The sequence below is a fragment of the Cavia porcellus genome, unplaced genomic scaffold (assembly GCF_034190915.1).
Source record: "Cavia porcellus strain 051 isolate PalLab524CR breed Dunkin Hartley unplaced genomic scaffold, mCavPor4.1 scaffold_17, whole genome shotgun sequence".
NCBI lineage: Eukaryota > Metazoa > Chordata > Mammalia > Rodentia > Caviidae > Cavia > Cavia porcellus.
The window spans coordinates 24,360,861-24,379,307 of NW_026947500.1; the positions used below are offsets into that span (position 1 = coordinate 24,360,861).

Sequence of the window (18,447 nt, forward strand, 5' to 3'; positions counted from 1 at the left end):
TCCTCAGGATCTGCTACCTCAGAGAAGCTACACAGAGTCATCTGACACCTGTCTGCAAGCCAGGGCTTGTTCGGATGCAGGGGTGGCAGGAGGCAAGTTGTTCAAAGCCAGCTCATCCTGGCTTACAATGCCATCTTGGTCCTCAGTGGTCACGGGAATACTGGCCCCAAAGAACTTCACCATGGCACAGACCTGTGGCAGCTCCATGAAGGTCTCCACTGCCAGCAGCATGGCCAGGAGCCCTAGGAGCAAGTAACCTGGGAAGGAAAGTGCTAGGGCAGCTCTTGTGGTGCCCATGATGCTCACCACCTACCTCCCAGCATGGTGACCACACTGGCCCCAGGTGCTCTGCCTCCGATCCTTTAGACTACAATTTCCAAACAGTGTTTGAGGGAGGATCTCATCCCTGTGATATGCAGCTCCCTGGGGCTCATGGGGCTCATAGTCGAGGCTCCTACTTACCAAGAAGTGCAAACTGGCCAAGCTGGTAAATCACCGGATGCAGGCTTTGGCCATTGCCTGGCAGCAGGTCTCCCAGGCCAATGGTGCTGAGCGACCCAAAGCAGAAGTAGATGGCCTCCAGCAGGGTGCGGTCACCCTGTAGACCCCACAGCACCAGTGCTGGCAGCAGCACAAAGATGCCAGCTACCAGAAGGCCCAGCCCTGCTGCCTGCAACAGTGCAGCCCTGGTCGGTGCCAGCTGCCAGCGACTGGCTACCCAGGCACCTGGACAGCTGAGCACAGGCAGCAGGCAGTGGCGCAGGACAGCCACAAGTGCTAGGGAAGCTGGCACTCCTAGGGCTGCATAGACCATACAGAAGACCTTTCCGCCTGTGGAGAGTGGGGCCATGTGGCCATAACCTGCAGAAGAGAGGGAGCTGGCAGTGAGCTCCTCAGTAGGATTCCTACAGGTGGGGCTTCCCCCACGTTCTCCATGGCCACCAGGGGAACGCTGCCCTCTGGTGGCCAAAGTTGCATAGCCTCCAGGCTCAGCTTCTTTACTGTGGATCCTGGGGCAAGTCCCTTTACCTCTCCCAGATACTTCCAAGAAATGAAATGAATGAAGACAGTCCCTCAGGACAATTCAGAGGACTGCTGTCCTGCCCCCAGAGAGACCCGGCTTTCTGTTTCCTTTTTCACAGTGGTGGGGATCGCATCTAGGACCTCCTGCACGATAGGCAAGTACAGGCATCATTGGTAAGTGCTTTACCACTGAGCTGCACCCTCAGCCAGAGAGATTCTTAAGCTCCACTGTTATCTGACACTTTGTAATCCATGGCTGGTGATACGTCACCCACTTTTCACTCCCAAAAGGTGCATCCTATCTTCCTAGGTGCCTGGCCTGGTGCTGGAATCTGAGTCGGAGTGGGCTTGGAATTTGGGTGGGGGTGGGGACAGCAAGTGGGATGAGCAGGAAGTGTTGACCGGTAGGGCTGCAAAGAGGCAGCAGCAGGAGAGGCATCTGAGGACAGGGAAGTATAGGCACACGGTTAGGAAAGATGGGAGAGCAGGGCATGCCCGGAGAACAGGACCAGCTGGTCCAGAGGTTGCAGACTCTGCGGTCAGAGGAGGCTGATGAGAGATTAGAAGGAGTGGTGGGGCTGGAGGCTGTGCTCTTGTCTGCCTAGAGGCAGGTCCTGTTTCGCCCCAGCCAGGATGTTGCCTTGTGGGGATTCAGACTCTGCGTGGTTTCTTGAATTTTCAAAAGAAATTAGGAGCAAGACCCTGGATTTGATCCCCAGTACCACAATAACTTAATAAATAAATAATTAATTTGCAGGACAAACAAAGCTCCCCAAAATCCAGGGCTGTGTCCCCTGCTCTATTTTTGGGGGCCTAAGCATATGTTGATGTCTTTATTGGGAAATGCTTCAACCCTTAGCTGGGTGCCCCCTTGCCTTGGCCAACAACTCATCAGGACTCCTTTATGCCCCTCCTGAGCTGGTGGTCTTGGTCTGCCTCCTCCCCTCCCCCTCCATCCCCCTGTGTTCCTGCCTTGCTCGAGGCTTGTGGAAGGTCTGGGCATCTCTTCTAGGTCTCAAAGGGTTCCTAGAGATGCATCCATGGAGGCCACACCCCACCTGGCAGCTGAAGTGGAGGCACCACTTGGGATGTGTTGGTGTGGGGAGTCCCAGCTGTGATGTCGGACTGACAGGGCCTGGTGCTTTGGGGCCGGGGATAGGACTGCATTCCCAGGGACCTACCTCAGGGACCTATGGCCCCAAGAGCCTCTTCCTCTTGGGCTGCCTGCTGGCCTTACCTGTAGTGGTGAGGAGGCTGACAGTGAAAAGCAGGGCTGAGGGCAGGTCCCAGTTGCTGGTCTCTGAGTGGTTGCCCAGGCCAGAGACTCCGTGGGCCTGTGTCCTCAGGGCCGTGCCCAGCAGCTCCTCCAGGGCTCCCTGTGGCAGGCAGGCCCCAAACTCTGCCTGGAAGGCAGCCAGTGCAGCCTTGAGCTCAGCCTGGTGCCGGAGTGCGGGAGGACCCTCCAGGGCCTGGAGCACCACAGCCCCCAGCCCCATGGCCAACACGTGGGCCATGACCAAGAGCATATACCGGGTCCAGGGCCTCAGAAACCACATAGTGCAGTGCGGGGTTTGAGGCGCTGTGGGAACTGCTGGCACTTTGGGAGAGGCCTGCAGGGCGGGGCTGGGGGAAGGTGCTGTGTGGGTGGCTGCTGCAGGGCTGGGGTGATCACATATGCAGGGAGGTGAGCTGCAGCACTCCTCCCAGTTTCCAGGGGCAAGACCTTGCTACCTCCTTCACAGCAGTGGGCCTGGGGAGCAGGGGAAGGCACTGTGGTATGGATGAGGGCAGGGTGAGAAGCCCAGGCCCAGAGTGAGCCTCATACCTCTTCCGTCAGGATCCACTGCGCACACCCCATTTCACTCAGACCCAGGTCCCCTCCCTCACGGTGCCCACCCAAGAAAGCCATTAGCCGAGACATGACATCTGCACCTTGTCATAGGTTCTGAGCAGGACACGCCCAGGGAATGGGAGCATCCTGTGGGAGGGCCACCAGCTGGGGCAGAGAAGCAGGGTGTGGGGAGGGCTGGGTTGAGGACTCAGGCCTTTGAGGACCAGTGTGGCTCAGGGATACCACAAGGGACTGGATAATGGGTGTCCTGGGTGGGATGGGCAGAGGTGGGTGAGGAATGGTAGGGCCCAAGGTGGTACAGCACAGGAAGAGAATGAAGTGAAACCAACCCAGCAGGCCATAGGCTGAGTCCAGAGATCTGCCCATGGCTGAGGCAGCATGGCCAGGAAAGGAGACATGGCTCTGGTCAGGCCCAATGAGGTCCAGGACAAAGGATGGTCAGCGCAGTGGGGACAGTGGTGTGTGGAAGGGTGTGACGTGGCCAGGCGCTGACACAGGCTGAGGGGGATGACGCAAGCTGCGGATGTCGGGAGACAGAACAGTCCTGAATGACCAAGTAGGTCAGTGGTGGGTTCCTAGGTAAGGGGTGTGATGTGGGGTATCCTAGCCCAGGCCCTGGCCCTCTGTCTGCCACATTAGGGTAATGAGGACACCAGGGTCTTAGGACAGGCTGGGTCTCCTGGTTTCCTCCAGGCAAACTGCTGCATTTGGGGAGACAGTTTACAAGTTTATTTGGCTTCATTGGATCCCAAGGCCAAGGCCCAACCTTGGCTGGGACAGCAGGAAGGCACCCAGAGAGCCGTGGCTCCTGTGACCCCAAGGGCGGGGGTCCAGGCACTGAGCCCTGGGGTAGGGGCCACAGTAGCAGGACATGGTCAAAAGTGCTGGTGACAGCTGAGGCCGGCCCCTCTCCCCTGCACCTCCCTCCCTCCCTGCACCACCTCTGGGGTGTGAATCCCTGAGACAGGCTCTGGTCCTCTCAACCAGCTGAGTACAGTGTCAGGCCCCAGTGGGGCAGGTAAGTCAAGGGGACCTTCAGGTCACAGGTGTGTGTAGGGAGTAGGGTCCCCCATCCAGTGTGAAGGCTTGCTGTGCAGTGTAGTGTTCCTGACCCCCGGGGGGCAGGGTCCCTGGGGGAAACAGGCAGCTGCAGAGGCCTGCCTGGCTCCCATTCCAGTGTACGTTGTGGCTCCTCGAAGGCAGCTGGAGCATAGAAGAGTGGCCTGGCCCACTCAAGGTCCCGCCTCTGGCGCCCACGGGGCCTGGGCACCCATGTCTTTGGTCTGCGCCCTGTAGTCCTGGGGGCTTTCCCGGAAGGGGTTGGGAGGTGGGGAGTCCCAGAAGGGATCTGAATCTGGGAACAATGTCCAGGGTGCCCGTCTGGGCGCAGGCTGTGGTGAGGGCAGGGGTGAAGGCCGTGGGCCAGCTGACACAAAGCTCCAGGGGTCGATGCGGCTGCGGAGGGGAGAGGGCCGAGGTCGGCTGATGAGGCCCAGAGGTGGCGAGCGTGGGGTGCCTGGGGTGCCAGGAGCGGAGCGTGATATTCCTGGTGGGGGTGAGACAGTGCCTCCTGTAAGGGTGCGGGAGGGCAAGGGTGAGGCGAGCTTCAGTTTTTCCATCTGCACAGTGAACTACATTGCCTGACTCATAACTTCTGTGGTTCTTTATGCTCCTTGATGCCTCTGTTTATTACAAGTGGCTCAGAGCACAGTAAGTGGAGCAGAAAGGTTTGAGCCTAGACTCCAGCCCTATCATTTACAAGTTGTGGGAGCCTGGGGCCCCTAAATCTCTGTTCTTTAATACTTGATCCAAAAGAAATGGGTATCAGAGCTGGGCACAGTGGTACATCCCTATACATCCCAGAACTCATGAGGCTGAGGCAGAAGGGCTGCCAACAATTTGAGGCCTGCATGAGCTAAGCAGTGAGTTCAATGCCAACCTGGATTACAGAGTGAAACTCTATCTCCAAAAACCAAAGCACTCGGGAGGCTGAGGCAGAGCAATCACAAACTCAAAACCAGCAAATCAAAGATCTTGTCTTAAAGAATATAAAAGAGCTGAGGCAGTAACTCAGTGTGGAGGCCTTTGGCAGCCCAGCCCACTCCTGCCCACTGCACAGCTGAACTAGGCCTGAGCTCTCTGAGTCCCTAGCGGCCCAGAGCTCAGTTTGGGGACCACTAGACATGAGCCATCCTGGCTTCCCTGCAGTCTTCTGCAGCACCTCCCTCCCTGGTGGCTCCCTCTTTATCCATCTCAGAGCCACTCACCGCGCATCTCCTCCCGCCGGGGACTCTTGGCGGACGGCTGGCCTGCAGGAATGCCCAGGTCCAGCAGCAGGGGCACAGGACTGGGCGGGTCACGGGTGTCAGGCATCTTGGGGGAGAGGTGGATGAGTGGGGTCGGGGCTGGCTCTGTGATGGCAGAGCATGGTGCTGGTGCTGGTGTGGGGGGGGCTTGTGGGGGATCCCCACGGTCACGGCCCAGGCCCCCAGGGGGCTGCAGATCACGGCCCAGGCCCAGTGAGGCGAGCAGGGCGGTGCCACGCAGCAGCGCCCGCTGTATCAGCTTGGGGGTCCCAGAGCTGCTGCCTCGCTCTGCGGGTCCAGGCTTCCGTGGCTCCTCAGGCTCAGGGCTTGGCCGATGGGGGTTACCTGTGGGCAGGGGTCACATGGATTAGACTGCAGCTGCCACATCCGTGGCCCTGGATCAGGGCTTGAGCAGTATCCCAGCAACATCTTCCTTAACTCCCCTGCCTGCCCCCCAGCCCAGCTCCTCCCCACCCAGCAGCACCTGCCCCTGGTGTTCCTACCTTTCACCAGGCATGGGGGGTTAGGATAGGGCAGGTCCAGGGGAGGAAGCAGCAAGAGCAAAGCCTGGGAGGTGGCCAGGCGTTCTAGTGCCCAGACATGGCACAACAGGAGTCTAAGTGCAGGTGGAAGCCTCCTCCCATGGCCAACCAGGGGCAGGCTCTAGGCCAGGGCAGGGCTGCCCCACTGATGGGACCAGCTCTTCCTGGCTGTGCAGCCTGAGTCCTGCCCAGCAGCGTCTTCTCTAGCAGCAGCATACAGGTCAACTCCAAGGTACACCACAGTCCCGAGGGGCACACATTCCAGGGACAGACAGAGGGGCTAGGGCTTTGCCTGAGGTCGCAGGCAGTTTATGGTGCCTGCCTCCCGACCAGGCCTCAGTTGGATGATTAGAGGCTCTGTTTTATCTGACCTTTGTGCCCCAGGGGGGCTGAAGCCTTCCTTGTACATGGCCTTACAGCCGGCACAGGGTGGAGCAGGCCTCTCTTGCGGCACCGCCGCTGCCCTAACAAACTCGATCCCAAAGTTCAGGGCTTTGGGCTGGCCTGACTCTATTCTAGGAGTGGGGCTGGGAAATCTGTCCTTAAGTGGGGGGCACAGGGGCACCTAGGATGGGTGGCTTCTCACAAGCCTTGACTTTGTCACACCCTTCCTTAGCTCTCCACGGCCACTAGAAGAAAATCTCGCTTCCTGGGCTGGGCCACAGAAGTTCTGGCTGGCCTTGTCCTTTCTCTCTTGCTCAGGCCAGAATAGAGTGGGTCTCCCTGGAGTGGAGCTCAGGGCTAGGGTCTGAGGAAGAAACGAATACCTCTACTGTGAGCAGGACTGGACTTGGTTCCCCTGTCCTTTGCCACAATCCACACCCAATCTCTCTGCCTCTTTTCTCTCCTCTTGCCCTTGGCCAAGGCCATGCAAGTGCCCCAGCAGTCCCTCTAAAATGCAAAGCTGCTGACTAGGTCTCTTCCTCAATGCTATCATTTCCAGGCCATTTCTGAACTGGCTGCTGCCTATTTTTCCAGCTTTGTTCATGTATTCACTTAACAAACATTTGCTGACCCTCATGCCTTTGCCTACTGCCTCAGGCCTCACTGGTTCCCTGGCTCTTTAGCCGGTTTCCTTTCCATGGGGCTGGGGAGCTCCCTGCCTGTGCATGCACTGTTCCTTCTGACGGGCAGCCTTCTACTTCTGCTTTCAGCGGCCTGACTCTCCATGCCTGTCACTGAGCTGGCACTTCCTCTGTGATGTCTTCTCAGCATCCCCCAGCCTGTTCGGCTCTGCCCGTGTTATGCTTTCTATCCCCCTTACCCCGGGTAGTGACTGATCTCTACAGCACTTGCTTAGTGTGAGTTTGTCTCCTCTGCTAGGTGAGAACATCCCTGAGCTCTCAGCAGTGTTGCTTCCTACCATGTCAATCACTGGCTCCTATTGCATCGATATGTGTATTAGGGAAGACTGTTCTTGGAATCCTTTTACCAACAACATGAGGTCATTATGATAAGCTCCATTTCACTAGGAAACTGATCATTTATATAAGTTTAAAAAGGCAGGGGCCAGGCATGGTGGCATATGCCTATAATCTTAGTGCTCAGGAGGCTGAGGCAGGAGGATCACCATGAGTTTAAGGTCAGCTTGGGCTACATAGTGAGTTCAAGGCCAATCTTGCACTATAGAGTGACATGCTCAAAAACAAAAACAAAACAAAAAAAAAAAAAAACGGTGAGAGGCATAACTTTTGTTTATTTTTACTGTAGTGGGAATCAAACCCAGTGGTGCCTAACTACTTAAACTACATTATCAATCCCCAACCCCCACCCACTTTTTTTCAGGTATTGGGCCTTGAATTTAAGGCCTTTGCACCGAGCTGCGTCCCCAGCCCTTGTCTTATCTTTTACTTTGAGAAGGGTCTTGATAAGTTGCTAAATTGCTCAAGCTGGATTGGCACTTGCAATCCTCTTGCCCAAGTCTCCCGAGTAGCTGGGATTATAGACATGTACTACCACACTTGGCCAAGAGGTGTAGTGGCACTCACTTATAATCCTTGCCCTCAGTCAGTGTGCACTGCAGTGCAAGGAGGTCCCCAGAGGGCAGGACCTCCAGCTGGGGACAGGGTACCTGGTGGGGATGCGGATTCTTGACGGTGGTTTACACCTGGCACCTCTGTGAGGCCCCATTCTTTGATTCACAGCCAGGCTGCTGCCTCTGAGGTAGCTGGAGATCAAGGGCCTGTGCTCTTGAGGGCCCAGATGGCAGCCAGAGTGGGCTCGGGGTAGGTAAAGCCAGTGCTCAGCAGCAACTATGCTGGGGCAGGTGGTGCTGTCCTTCATGTACAATGACAAGCCTCAGAACAATGGGGTTTGGCCCTATGTCCCTGCCCCTAGGACTCAGGGGGAGCAAGCAAGCTCCCCAGCTGGCTCTTCAGAACAAGGCCAAGCACTGTTCTGACTTACATACCTGGATTGACAAGACCCCAAGTTCTTTACTGGCCCCACACATTTTAGAACAGGTGAATCCAACCCTCCTGGCCTTTTAGTTTTCAATTCAGTCCCAGTAGCACAGCCAGATTAGGGCAGTGAAACAGCTGGGGCAAAATACGGAGATCCAAGGCCCTGCCTCTGAAGTCAGACCGACCTGCGTTCAAATCTCTGCTCTCCTGGGTCCCCTACACAAACCACTTACGTTACTGTGTCCATTTCCTGTTCTGTTAAGTGGAGCTAATAATAACACTCACTTCATAGAATTGCCCCAGATCAATAATAGCTATTATTACTATTGAATCAGGTAACAGTAGAGATGATGGACTGAGGAGAAGTACACAGCAGGATCTGTGAAGCGAAATTCTTGCTGAACATTACTTTGGTCTCAGAGACACCAAACCAACATCCTGGCTATGAGCAGCAGGGAAGGCTGGGAGTTTCTAAGAAGCTCTGTGTTGGTACAAGGACTCACGGACATGGGAGGCCACAACTGTCTAGCCCCTAAGACAAGGTACTGCTGAACTGAACCCTCATCAGCCCTGCTCTGTGTAGACCCTCTTGGTTCCCCCATGGTGAATAGATGAGAAAACTTTTCTTCTTCAAGCTTCTGAGGAAGCTGGCTGAGAGTGTGCGTGTCAGAGTTCCTTGAATCAGAACCTTAGCTGGGAGTTTTTGGTAGGTTATTTTCCTTCTTAGAATCTCAGTTTCGGGCTGGGGATTTAGCTCAGCGGCATAAGCGCCTGCCTTGTAAGCAGGCAGTCGTGAGTTCAATCCCCGGTACCGATAAAAAGGAAAAAGACAAAAAAAAAAAAAAGAATCTCAGTTTCTTTATCTCTAAAATGGGGATAATAATAGCACCTCTTTTACACAGCTGGACACATGTCTGGCACACAGCTGGTGCTGTGATAACCACGGAGAACAGAAAAGCCTCAAACTTCGCCAGATGTAATGAAAATGGCTCTTACATCCCTGCCTGCTTGGAGGGACTCTTGGCAAACAGTGTGGTGGCTCCCTGTCAGTTTCCTTTTCCTCTCTGGATGCTGCTCCCCTGAGGTACCAGTTGAGGGGGTATCATTCCCTACCTCTTTCTTTCTTCTAGCTACTAAGAACACAGAGCTGCCACAGGGCCAGGAAGGAGCCCTCTTGCAGGCCAAGCCTGAACAGGAGGACCCAGCCCATGCTGTACCCTGCTCAGCTGTGGACCTGTAGATCAAACTTGGGTTCTAGTAGTGGGCCTGTCCTGTGTCAGCCTCAGTATCCTGGTCTCTAGAATTCCTGCTCTGCAGGCTGGCTTCTCATGGTGTCCCCACAGAAGGAGCTTTGCAAGGTCCTTTTAGGGAGACAAGGCCACTCACCGTTGAGTGTTGGGGGTGTGGAAGGAGAGCCTACAGGGGATGAGTCATTTGAGTCCAGGTACCAGGTGGCTTCGTCCATGCGGGACCTTCTCCTGGAGAGGAAAGAGAAGGGGAGAAGTGCTTGGTGCATCTCAGGACTGAAAGGGGGAAGGCAGATGATACTGGGATGGGGGCACTAGGGTGACTCACCTCCCATTCTGGGCCTCCCCAGGCTTGGGAGAACTGGGACCCCAGGCCCAGCATGCTCGACGTTCTCCATTGCTTGAGTCCTCCAGATGGCGAGGGGACTGGCGGCCCCATGCCTGGCCTGGCTCTGCAGGCTCCACTGTGGAGGAACCCAATGGAGTATGAGCTGATCCTTGGCCTCCTCTGTCATAACAAGGAGGCTTTGGGGGCAACTCTAGAAGATGGGCACAGACCAAGCCCCATCCCACCCCCTAGATGGACACTGTGTAAGATAGGTGGCTCTGGGTCCCAGGGCCAGCAGTGAGATGGGGCATCTCATTCAGCTGATGTTGGCTGCTCGAGTTTGCGCTCCAACCACGTGGGTTTAAATTCTAGCTCTGCCACTTATAGCTGTGTGCCAAATCACCTTTTTCACTTATCTATACAAGTTTGATGCTAAAAAATAGGCAAATCAAACGCTTCTTGGGGAACTAGAGGTAGCAGCCTAGAAGGGCAAGAGTAGGGAGCACGGCGAAGGAGGAAAACGGTGTCCCTTGAGGATAGGGCTTGGCAGAAGGGCTGGGAGCTGGGGGAAGGATCGGGAGGCAAGTTTCTTACACTGGATGGCTCGGAGCCGGGGAAAGGTGGGCGAATCCCCAGCCCCAACCTCGAAGACGTTTCTCCTCCGGTCTAGGGCAGGTGAGGCCTGCACGGTGATGCGGTGCTTAAAGTCTGGGTTTGGAGGAGGAAGAAGCAGATGTGGGTTTGTGGTGAAGGAGAGCCAGGTCCTCAAATCGCACGGGTCCGAGGCCGGCTCCTAGGCCACAAGGGCAGTGGCACAGTGACTGCATGACAGAGCAGACTGACTGTTTCCCCTGGGCCCCAATCTTTGGGCAAAGAAAGCCCGTAGGCAGAACTCCACCAGCGGGACCAGCCCAGACGCTGCAGGAAACTGTCCCGCCTCGCCTCGTCCCGCCCTCTAGGCCTTCCCAGAACTTTCATGAGTCCCGCCCCTTCCCGGTTGTAGCCACTCCCAGGACGACATGCAAATATTTTCGCCAGAACCCGCCCAGAACCACAGAACACATTCCCTGTCACGCCCCTTCCGGCAGTCAGCCACGCCCCCACCTCCAAGCACCCTAAACCAATCCCAGCGCGGCCAGAGTACAAGCCTGGCCCCACCCCTCCGCCCTGCCAGCCAATAGCGGGCCCACCGTTTACCAAGGGGCATGCTGATGCGCTCGCCGCCGTCACGAGCCCGGAGCTTGCTGCGCTTGAAGGTGCCGCGGCGGCGGCGCACGTGCGGCCGTTCTCTGTCCACCTGTTGCAGCATCAGCGTCAGCTCGCGCTCGAACACCTCCAGTTCCCACTGGGCCAGCAGATGCTCTCGCCGCCGCAGCTGCTCCGCCTGTGATCGCTGCTCGCGCGCCGCGCGTGTCAGCTCCTCCTCGCGGCTCAGTAGTTCCTGCAACAGGGACAGGGGAAGACATTATGGTCACCCCGGCTTTGCCCACGACGCCCACTTTTACCCTCGGCCCTGCGGAGAATGTGGGAACAGTAAACCCAACTCGTCCCACCTTTTCCTTGGCTCGCAATTCGTCGAAGAGGTCTTGGATCTCACGTTTCCAGCCTTCTTGCATGGAGTGGAAGGAGTCCCGCGGCATTTCCCGCAGGACCTGCGACTCTAGCGCCTCCAGCTGCTGCAGGATGGAGGCGAAGTCGGGCCTACGGTGGGGGTCCTGTGCCCAGCAGTCTAGGGGCACAGCGGGGAGGGGAGGCAGAATAAGGGTCTGTGGCTGGATGTGTCCTAGGCCAGGGAATTCTGCCCCTCCTTCACCCACACTGGCCTCTTACCTGCCATGAGCTGTGCAAAGGGCTCGGGGCAGGTGGATGGGATGGGCAGTGTGAGCTTGTTAACTGCCACACCGTAGGCCACAGCAAGACAGTCGATACCACGGTAGGGGACCTCGCCAGTCAGCAGTTCCCACAGCAGCACCCCAAAGCTGTGCAGGAGACAAAGGACCATTGTGTCTCCCTCTGCCCACTTTCTGCCCTTTCATCTTAAAGCGATCAGGACTAAATAGTGTGGGTCCCCTCCCTTGGGCTCAGCCTGTCTGCCCACTCCTGGGGTTAGGTGACCACCTCTGCCCTTTACAGCCCTGCAGCAGGCCCTGCCCAGCCACCACACAACCGCACCTCCAAACATCGCTGCCCTTAGAAAAGGTGGAGGCCTTGATAACCTCAGGAGCCATCCACGCATAGGTGCCCGCGGCGCTCATTTGTGTGGTTTTGTGCCACTCTCTGGCCAGGCCAAAGTCGGTGATCTTCAGGGTTTTGTGCTCCATGTCATCACCCTCAATAGGGTGCAGCAGCAGAACTGGGGAAGAAGTGGTGCAGGACTGTGAGCGTCCCACGTCCAGATGGTGAGGGACAGGGGCTGGGAGCAAACTATCATTTGCCAGATGTCCAGGTATTGGGTAAACAGAGCCTAGATCTTGTCCTGGAGACCTCACATCTTGGGAGAGTGGGGAAAGTTAAGACAAAAATAACTATGTGACACATTTACCCAAGGTCTCCTAGAGGCCAAATATTTCACTTAGCTCTAGCATTTAAAAAAAAAAAAAAATCACCAGGTATGGTGGTGCCTATAATCTCAGTCCTCAGTGAGAGGGAGGCAGGCAGATTGCCATGAATTTGAGGTCAGCTTGAACTACATAGTGAGATTATTTCTAAAAAGGAGGTAGATAGTATTCCTATATTACAGATAAGGAAACAGCAGGGAAATTACAAGGTCATAATGGAAGCAAGGTCAACCAGCAAATAAAACAAACTTCAAACTGCTCTGTGTGGTTCCAAAGCTAGTTTTCCCTTCTTCAATTTTATTTTGAGACAGGGTGTCACTAAATTGCCTAGGCTGGCCTTAGACTTGAAATGCTCCTGACTCAGCCTTCTGAGCATTAGAGGTTACAGGTGCACTCTATCTCATTCAGCTGCTCTAACTTTCCCCAATACTGTCTTGTATAAAAACTGACAATGAGGCATGTTCTTGGTGTTTGTGGCTGATTTCAGGAGAAATCTTTTGAGTATTCTGTCATTTTGCTGAGGCAGGAGTGTGAGTCAAAATCCCCCTGCGGGTGGGAAGAGAAGGGAGGTCCTGGGTGAGCAGAAGCCTAGTAGATGCCATGGGGCCCGGTACCCATGTCATGTAGTGGCCAGTGTAGCCACTCTCAGCAAAGAGCTCCACGGGACAGCTGCAGAGGCAGCTGGGTGTGAAGAGAACTGGAAGGGTGATTAGTTGTGGCCACGAAGGAGGAGCTTTGGGCAAATGTAGGAGTGGAGGGCTAAACTTGGCAGGGGCTTTGACCCAAATGGGGCCACCATACTCAGTACAGGGAGGTGAAGCAGAAGCAGCAATTGGCAACTCTCTTGGCAGGACAAAAACAGTTCAAATGAGAGAAGTTTAAGAGGAATGATACTCATCAAAGGTCCAAAGGGCTTCTCTACTTCTTGTTATTGACAATGGCATTTTAGAGAAGTGACATCTGTTTCTGCTCACTGGGGTGTACTTCTCGGCTCTCCTGCTAAGGGCATCAGTGCTGTGATAGGAGCAGAATGGTACTGAGGGTGGGGCTTAGGGGAAGTCACCTACAAAGGCAAGTGAGTCAGAAGGATGTCTCAGAGGAGGTGGCAACCAGGTGTTCATCTTTGAGGGACTAAAACCGTAACCCTTGATCCTGCTGACTAAGCCCTATACATCTCCTGTGAGACCTGGTAATGCCACCCAACCCCTTGCCACTGTCCTTCGCTCTTCAGAGCCTGGCCTTTCCTCGGCCTCTGAACACTGTCCCCAAGCTGGCCCCTCTCAGATGCCAGCTTCTCCTTCCATCTGCACCTTCTCCACTTGGAGCTATAGGCCAGACAGAAGCTGGTCGTGTTGCCCATTTCCTGGTGCCCACCCACTCTCACCAGCCTCCATCAAGCCTCTGAGCTGGCAAACTTTCTGCAACTTCTCTGAATTGAGAGAATGGCCTCTAAAATCACCTACTCCTCTTACCCAGCCTGGAACTGAGTCCCCGTGTGGGACTCAATCCCAAACTGAGGATGACAACGAAACCATCTCAGAGGGTCAACACAAATATCAAGCCAGTTAGCAATTTTCAAAGCCTTTGCTGGGGGTCTGACACCTGGCAGAGGGGTTGGACATGCTGGTTGCCCTGGATCACATTGTCACACTCTCTCCTTTGCCATGAGTCACTCTTACTTCTCTGCAGCCTCTGGTCTGGCCACAGGAGGCTCAGCACAAGCTTTTTTTTTGTCTTTTGGAGAAAGGGTCTCACTATGCAGTTCAGGCTGGACTTGAGCTCACTTTGTTGCCCAAACTGGTCTCAAATTCACAACGAGCCTCCTGTCTCAGCCTCCTGAGGGCTGGGACCACAGGTGTGTGCCACCATGCCCCACTAGTACAAGCTAATCTGAGGAGGACCCACAATATGCCAGGGCTAGAGAAGAGCCTGGGCCTGGCACCCTTCTGGAGGACCAGCCCTTGCTGTCTCCTCCTGCCAGGTGTCTAGCTGCACATGGAACATCACAGACTGGCAAGGCACTTCCTGTACCACACCTGAGGAGGGGCCAGTGCCCCCTGAGACCCAGAGTGGAATAGCAACTTACCCCAAATCTCAGCACTTCTTTGTAATTGTGGTCTTTCTGCTACCCCCACTCCCACACTGCTAAGCTTCAATCTCAACTCTACATCTCCTGCTCCTCTTCCAAGCTGTCCTGCTGTCTGCTTGGGCCTTGAACTTGCTCCAGCCTAAGTTGTTGTTGTGTCTGATGGAGACCCTGAACATGGAGGGGGTGGTCAGGGCCACTGGAGAGCCAATAGCTGGGGCAAACCTTGCAGCCCCTCCTTAGGGCCCACTGGCCCCTGAAAGGGACCTGGCCTCTGGGGGGAGCTGGGAGTGGCTTGGGCAACTTATGCCTCTTCCTCTTCTCCACCATGGTCCCTTACTTCTCCTTTTTGGAAAGCTTGGCCCAAGACTCCAATTGGGAGGGGGTCCTCTGGGGGAGAATTAGGGGAGGTCAGGCCCAAGCTGGGCTGGCTGGTCAGTCCTGTGACTCGTGGGCCTGGAGAATTCCCCCCTCTCTGCGCCAGGCTTCTTCACAAGGCCCCCATTGTCCAGGAAAATCACGCCATTGTTTCCTGCAAGTGCCCCCCCAGCTCAGGGACTCCCCCCACCCCAATCCCGCAGACAGAAACTCAGGCCTAGGACTGGGATCTGGGAGGTTAGATGCCAGGCTCAGAAAGGCTGAGGGCACCTTGCCTGCCTTTCACCATAGTGGCTGAGACTCTGAGAGGGAAGCAGGGGGACTCGTAGGGGGGCACAGTAGAAGAGCAATCCCTGGCTCCTTCCTCTCTGGCAACCCCCCCACCCCACCCCAGCTCTTTCCTCCTCTGCAGGCAGCTGGGCTAGGGAGGGAGCAGGGGCAGGAAGCCAGCCCAGGGGCAGCAGGAAACACAGGAAGCTGTGGGGAGGGTGGGGAGCAGGAGCCTGGACTATTGTTCCATTTTTTCTGGAAAGAAAACGAAGGAAAAACAGAAGATGAGAGCCCCCACCCCATAGCCCTTTGGGGAATCCCCTTAAAGCTAGGGCAAGGACTGTCTGTGTGTATAGGGTCCCTAGAATTAATAGGGCCCAGGAGTAAGGAAAAGAGCTGGGAACTGGTCTCCAGCAGAGATGAATGGGGGTGGCTGGCAGGTCTCTTCTGAAACTTCCAATCTTGGCAATGACTTGAGTATCACTAAGTCCTGGTGTTCTTCTCCCCATTCCCCTTGTCCATGGTCAGTCAAGGCCTGGAAACTCAAAACATACATGCTAGTCTCTTTCAAGAATCTTGGGGCCTCTCCAGTGACCCTCTTGAGCCTGCTCTCACCTCCGCCCCATCCTTGCATTTCATACTGTCTCCAGCCTGAGCCTTGAGCTCCAGCAGGGCCTGATCCCAGTGCCCCCATCCCCATCCCCCCATCCCACTTGGCCTCAGTGCCTTTGCTCTTGTCAGACTCTGCTACACACTCAACTAGATGGCTCTCTAAATGCCGCCTGTTCTGGCCTTATACAAAGCTTGTCAGCCTCATGATGACCCCTGAACCTGTTATTTTATGTGTTTTGGGCCCAGGATGGACAAACATATTGGGGAGCTGAAATGCTGATTCTAGATTGGACCCTGGGGATCATCTTGCCCTCCTATGTCCATGTCCCCTCTAATACCCACGTCCATAGCTGATGACCCACTGTTTGTCAGGCATGGCGTATAAGGGCTTGTCCAGGCTTTAAAGCCTTTTCAGCCTCCAGGTCACTCCCTTTTCAAAGGCTGAAATTGGGGCTTTGAGTTGAAATAATCAGCTAGAGGCCATACAGCCAGGGAGTGGGGCCAGCATTTCAATCTTTAAAGAGCCTTCACCTTAATGAGAAGTGGGGGTTTTCCCAAGATCTATTTCCCCGGAGGAGCTGCTCACTATGAGGGAAGGGGAGAATACAGCAGCAATACCATGCGTGTGGTGAACCTCAGGGAAGAAGATAAGGACGATGGGCCTCCAGGGGACTTTCTTGAGATGGTGGCCATAGTTAGGCAAGATGCTGATGGCCCACCTGAGAGATCTGAGTTTTGTAATGTGCCCAAATTGCAGGTTTAAGCTGGGATCAAGACTCCTTCAGGGGCTGGGAGCCTCTCCCAGCACTCTGCCAAGTGGCTGGGATTCCCGCTTTGGTGCTAGTATAAAGCCAGAGGTACCCCTAGTCAGCTGGATTCCCCTGGGCAGGAACTCTGATCTTAGGCCGATTCCTTGCTAAAGGCAGACAAGGGGTGAAAAAAGGTGCACACCTGGGCCATGCCACCCTCCAGCCATGCCCCTGGAAACTCACTGTTGTTGGACTTGAGGTCACGGTGAATGACAGGCACCAGGGCCTCACAGTGCAGGTAGTGCATCCCACGGGCGATCTGCACGGCCCAGTTGACCAGCACATGTGGGGGCACACGGCGTCCAGCCAGGGCTCTGCTGAGTGGCCCCCCAGCTGCATACTCCATCACCAGGCATAGATTTGGCTCCTCCAAACACACAGCTTTGAGGGCAATGATGTTAGGATGTGCCAGCATGGCAAAAAGCCGGGCTTCCTGGCGAACGCTCTCAGCTGTCACACTGATATCCTCATCAGGGTCCTGGCGAGCTGCCTTCACAGCCACCAGTTCCCCTCTCCAGCTGCCACGGTAGACCTTGCCGAAGCCACCGATGCCAATCACCTCCTCCAGTCGCAACTCCTGGAAGCTGGCTACCTCGCAGGGGGGTGGGCCACCACCCCGAGACACATAGTTGGATGGAAAGATGCCCACCTGGCCACCCACCTGGCCCGCCCACCAGCCCTCATCTCCTGAGATGGCTGCATCCCGAGACAGCACTTCGACACGGTCACCCTTCCGCAGGGCCAGCTCATCCTGCCCACTGGGCTCGTAGTCAAACAGGGCTGTCCACACAGGGTTGGCGTAAGCAGCTGCCTTTGGGGACCCCTCTGGCCGGACTCCGACACCTCCCCCAGTTCCCCCACTGCCACTGCCGTTCCATGACCCCAGAGGGCTCTTCAGAAAGAGGTTCTTCAAGGGCTCCATGGCCATGAGCTGGCGTTGGAATGTCGGGGGTGGGGGGTCTTCTCTGGATGCCCGTGGTCTCCACCCCTGATGGCTGCTGAAGCCTTAGTTCCAAAACCTGGGCATCCGGGCTCTGGTCCTCAGCCCCAGACCCACGCCTCTCTGGGGAGCCAGGAGTGTCGCCTCCCGGCCCCCCGCATCTCGCGCTTCTAGAGCACAGCACACAGCAGTGCGGTCAGGCTGGAGGGGTGGGGCCCTGGGGCCTTCTGCGTCTCACCATGGCTGCATTAGAGGGGCCCAAGCGTCCCTGGGTCCCGAAGTAAGTCCTAGGAGGCTGGCCGTGGCACCAATCAAGTGTAAGGTGGGGCTGCCAAGGATAGTGCCTGGATTCCTGTGGGTCTTTATCCAGAGTGTGCAGAGTGTCTCCAGTTAGGCTGAAGCTGTCTCTTCCTGGCCCCGGTGCTTTGGCCCTACAACTCCGACCCCGCTCTCTTCTTCCTCCTCCCTTTGTACTTTGGCCCCGGGGGCGGGAGGCAGAGGTGGAGGGTGGAGTTTCACTTTTTTCCGCTCTTCTCCCTCCAGCAGGAAACAGCATCAGATGACGCGGGAGGCTTGCAACGCTCCCTCCTGGAGGAGGCTCCAGCGGCTGGGCTGGGGAGTTCCCAGGGAGGCGGGCCAGGAGAGACAGGAGTACAAGGATACCCAGAACCCCCATCACAGCAGGCTTTGAGACCTAGGAAGAACCCCCCACCCGGGGGAGGGGGGAGGTGGTCTGCTGTCCAAGGACAGCCATATCCTCCGCATCTGAATTCATCTGCAAAAGAGGATATTGAACGAAGCTTGGGAAGGCGGCAAGCCCAAGTCTGGTCTTGGCTACGAAGTTGTTGTACTGTGTGATGTATTTTCTCTCAGCTTCACTCTTTTAGTATTTGAAATAGGAACAAGTTGCGCTGCTTTGTAAAGCCAGTGGACTGGAGGTGGGGAAGGCCGGCAGACAGTCGGAACTGGCTGCACCTCCAAGCTGTTTTGGAACGAACTCTTCTACATTTCCTTCCCTCACCTGGGAAATAATCCGCTTCTTCATGTCCTTTCTTCAGTGGGCGGAAACCTTAGACTACTGTCCCGAAGTATGC

At 55.9% G+C, this 18,447-nt stretch overlaps 2 protein-coding genes across 4 annotated transcripts; both read right to left on the reverse strand.

Moving 5' to 3' along the window:
• Positions 1–27: 27 nt before the first annotated feature.
• Kcnk7 (potassium two pore domain channel subfamily K member 7) lies at positions 28–2,579 on the reverse strand. Its single transcript, NM_001172762.1, is given in 5 exon segments — positions 28–257; positions 463–489; positions 491–497; positions 500–861; positions 2,261–2,579. Coding segments are annotated over 5 exon segments (945 nt in total).
• Positions 2,580–3,581: 1,002 nt separating this feature from the next.
• Positions 3,582–17,945, reverse strand: Map3k11 (mitogen-activated protein kinase kinase kinase 11). Of its 3 annotated transcripts, none has more exons than XM_005002979.4 (10): positions 16,597–17,945; positions 11,873–12,053; positions 11,531–11,679; positions 11,254–11,429; positions 10,898–11,141; positions 10,295–10,408; positions 9,701–9,836; positions 9,512–9,603; positions 5,143–5,526; positions 3,582–4,421 (listed from the first exon to the last, which is right to left on the reverse strand). In XM_005002979.4, exons 1-10 carry the CDS (start codon positions 17,339–17,341, stop codon positions 4,108–4,110), a joined length of 2,535 nt encoding a protein of 844 aa, XP_005003036.1. In that variant the 5' UTR covers positions 17,342–17,945; the 3' UTR covers positions 3,582–4,107. The 3 variants fall into 3 exon arrangements, with proteins under 3 accessions (XP_005003036.1, XP_003468285.2, XP_063083602.1); XM_003468237.5 differs by having other exon boundaries at positions 3,582–4,445; positions 16,597–17,912; XM_063227532.1 differs by lacking the exon at positions 16,597–17,945 and adding an exon at positions 14,345–14,845 and having other exon boundaries at positions 3,582–4,445.
• Positions 17,946–18,447: the final 502 nt, after the last annotated feature.

Coding starts and splice junctions, on each gene's coding strand:
- Map3k11 (XM_003468237.5), bottom strand. CDS start 17,341: ATGGCCATGGAGCCCTTGAAGAACCTCTTTCTGAAGAGCCCTCTGGGG. Junction 9,837..10,294: donor CCGGCTCCGAGCCATCCAGT/GTAAGAAACTTG, acceptor GTTCCTCCACAG/TGGAGCCTGCAGAGCCAGGC. Junction 4,446..5,142: donor CCGGCGGGAGGAGATGCGCG/GTGAGTGGCTCT, acceptor GCACCCTTACAG/GAGGCACTGTCTCACCCCCA.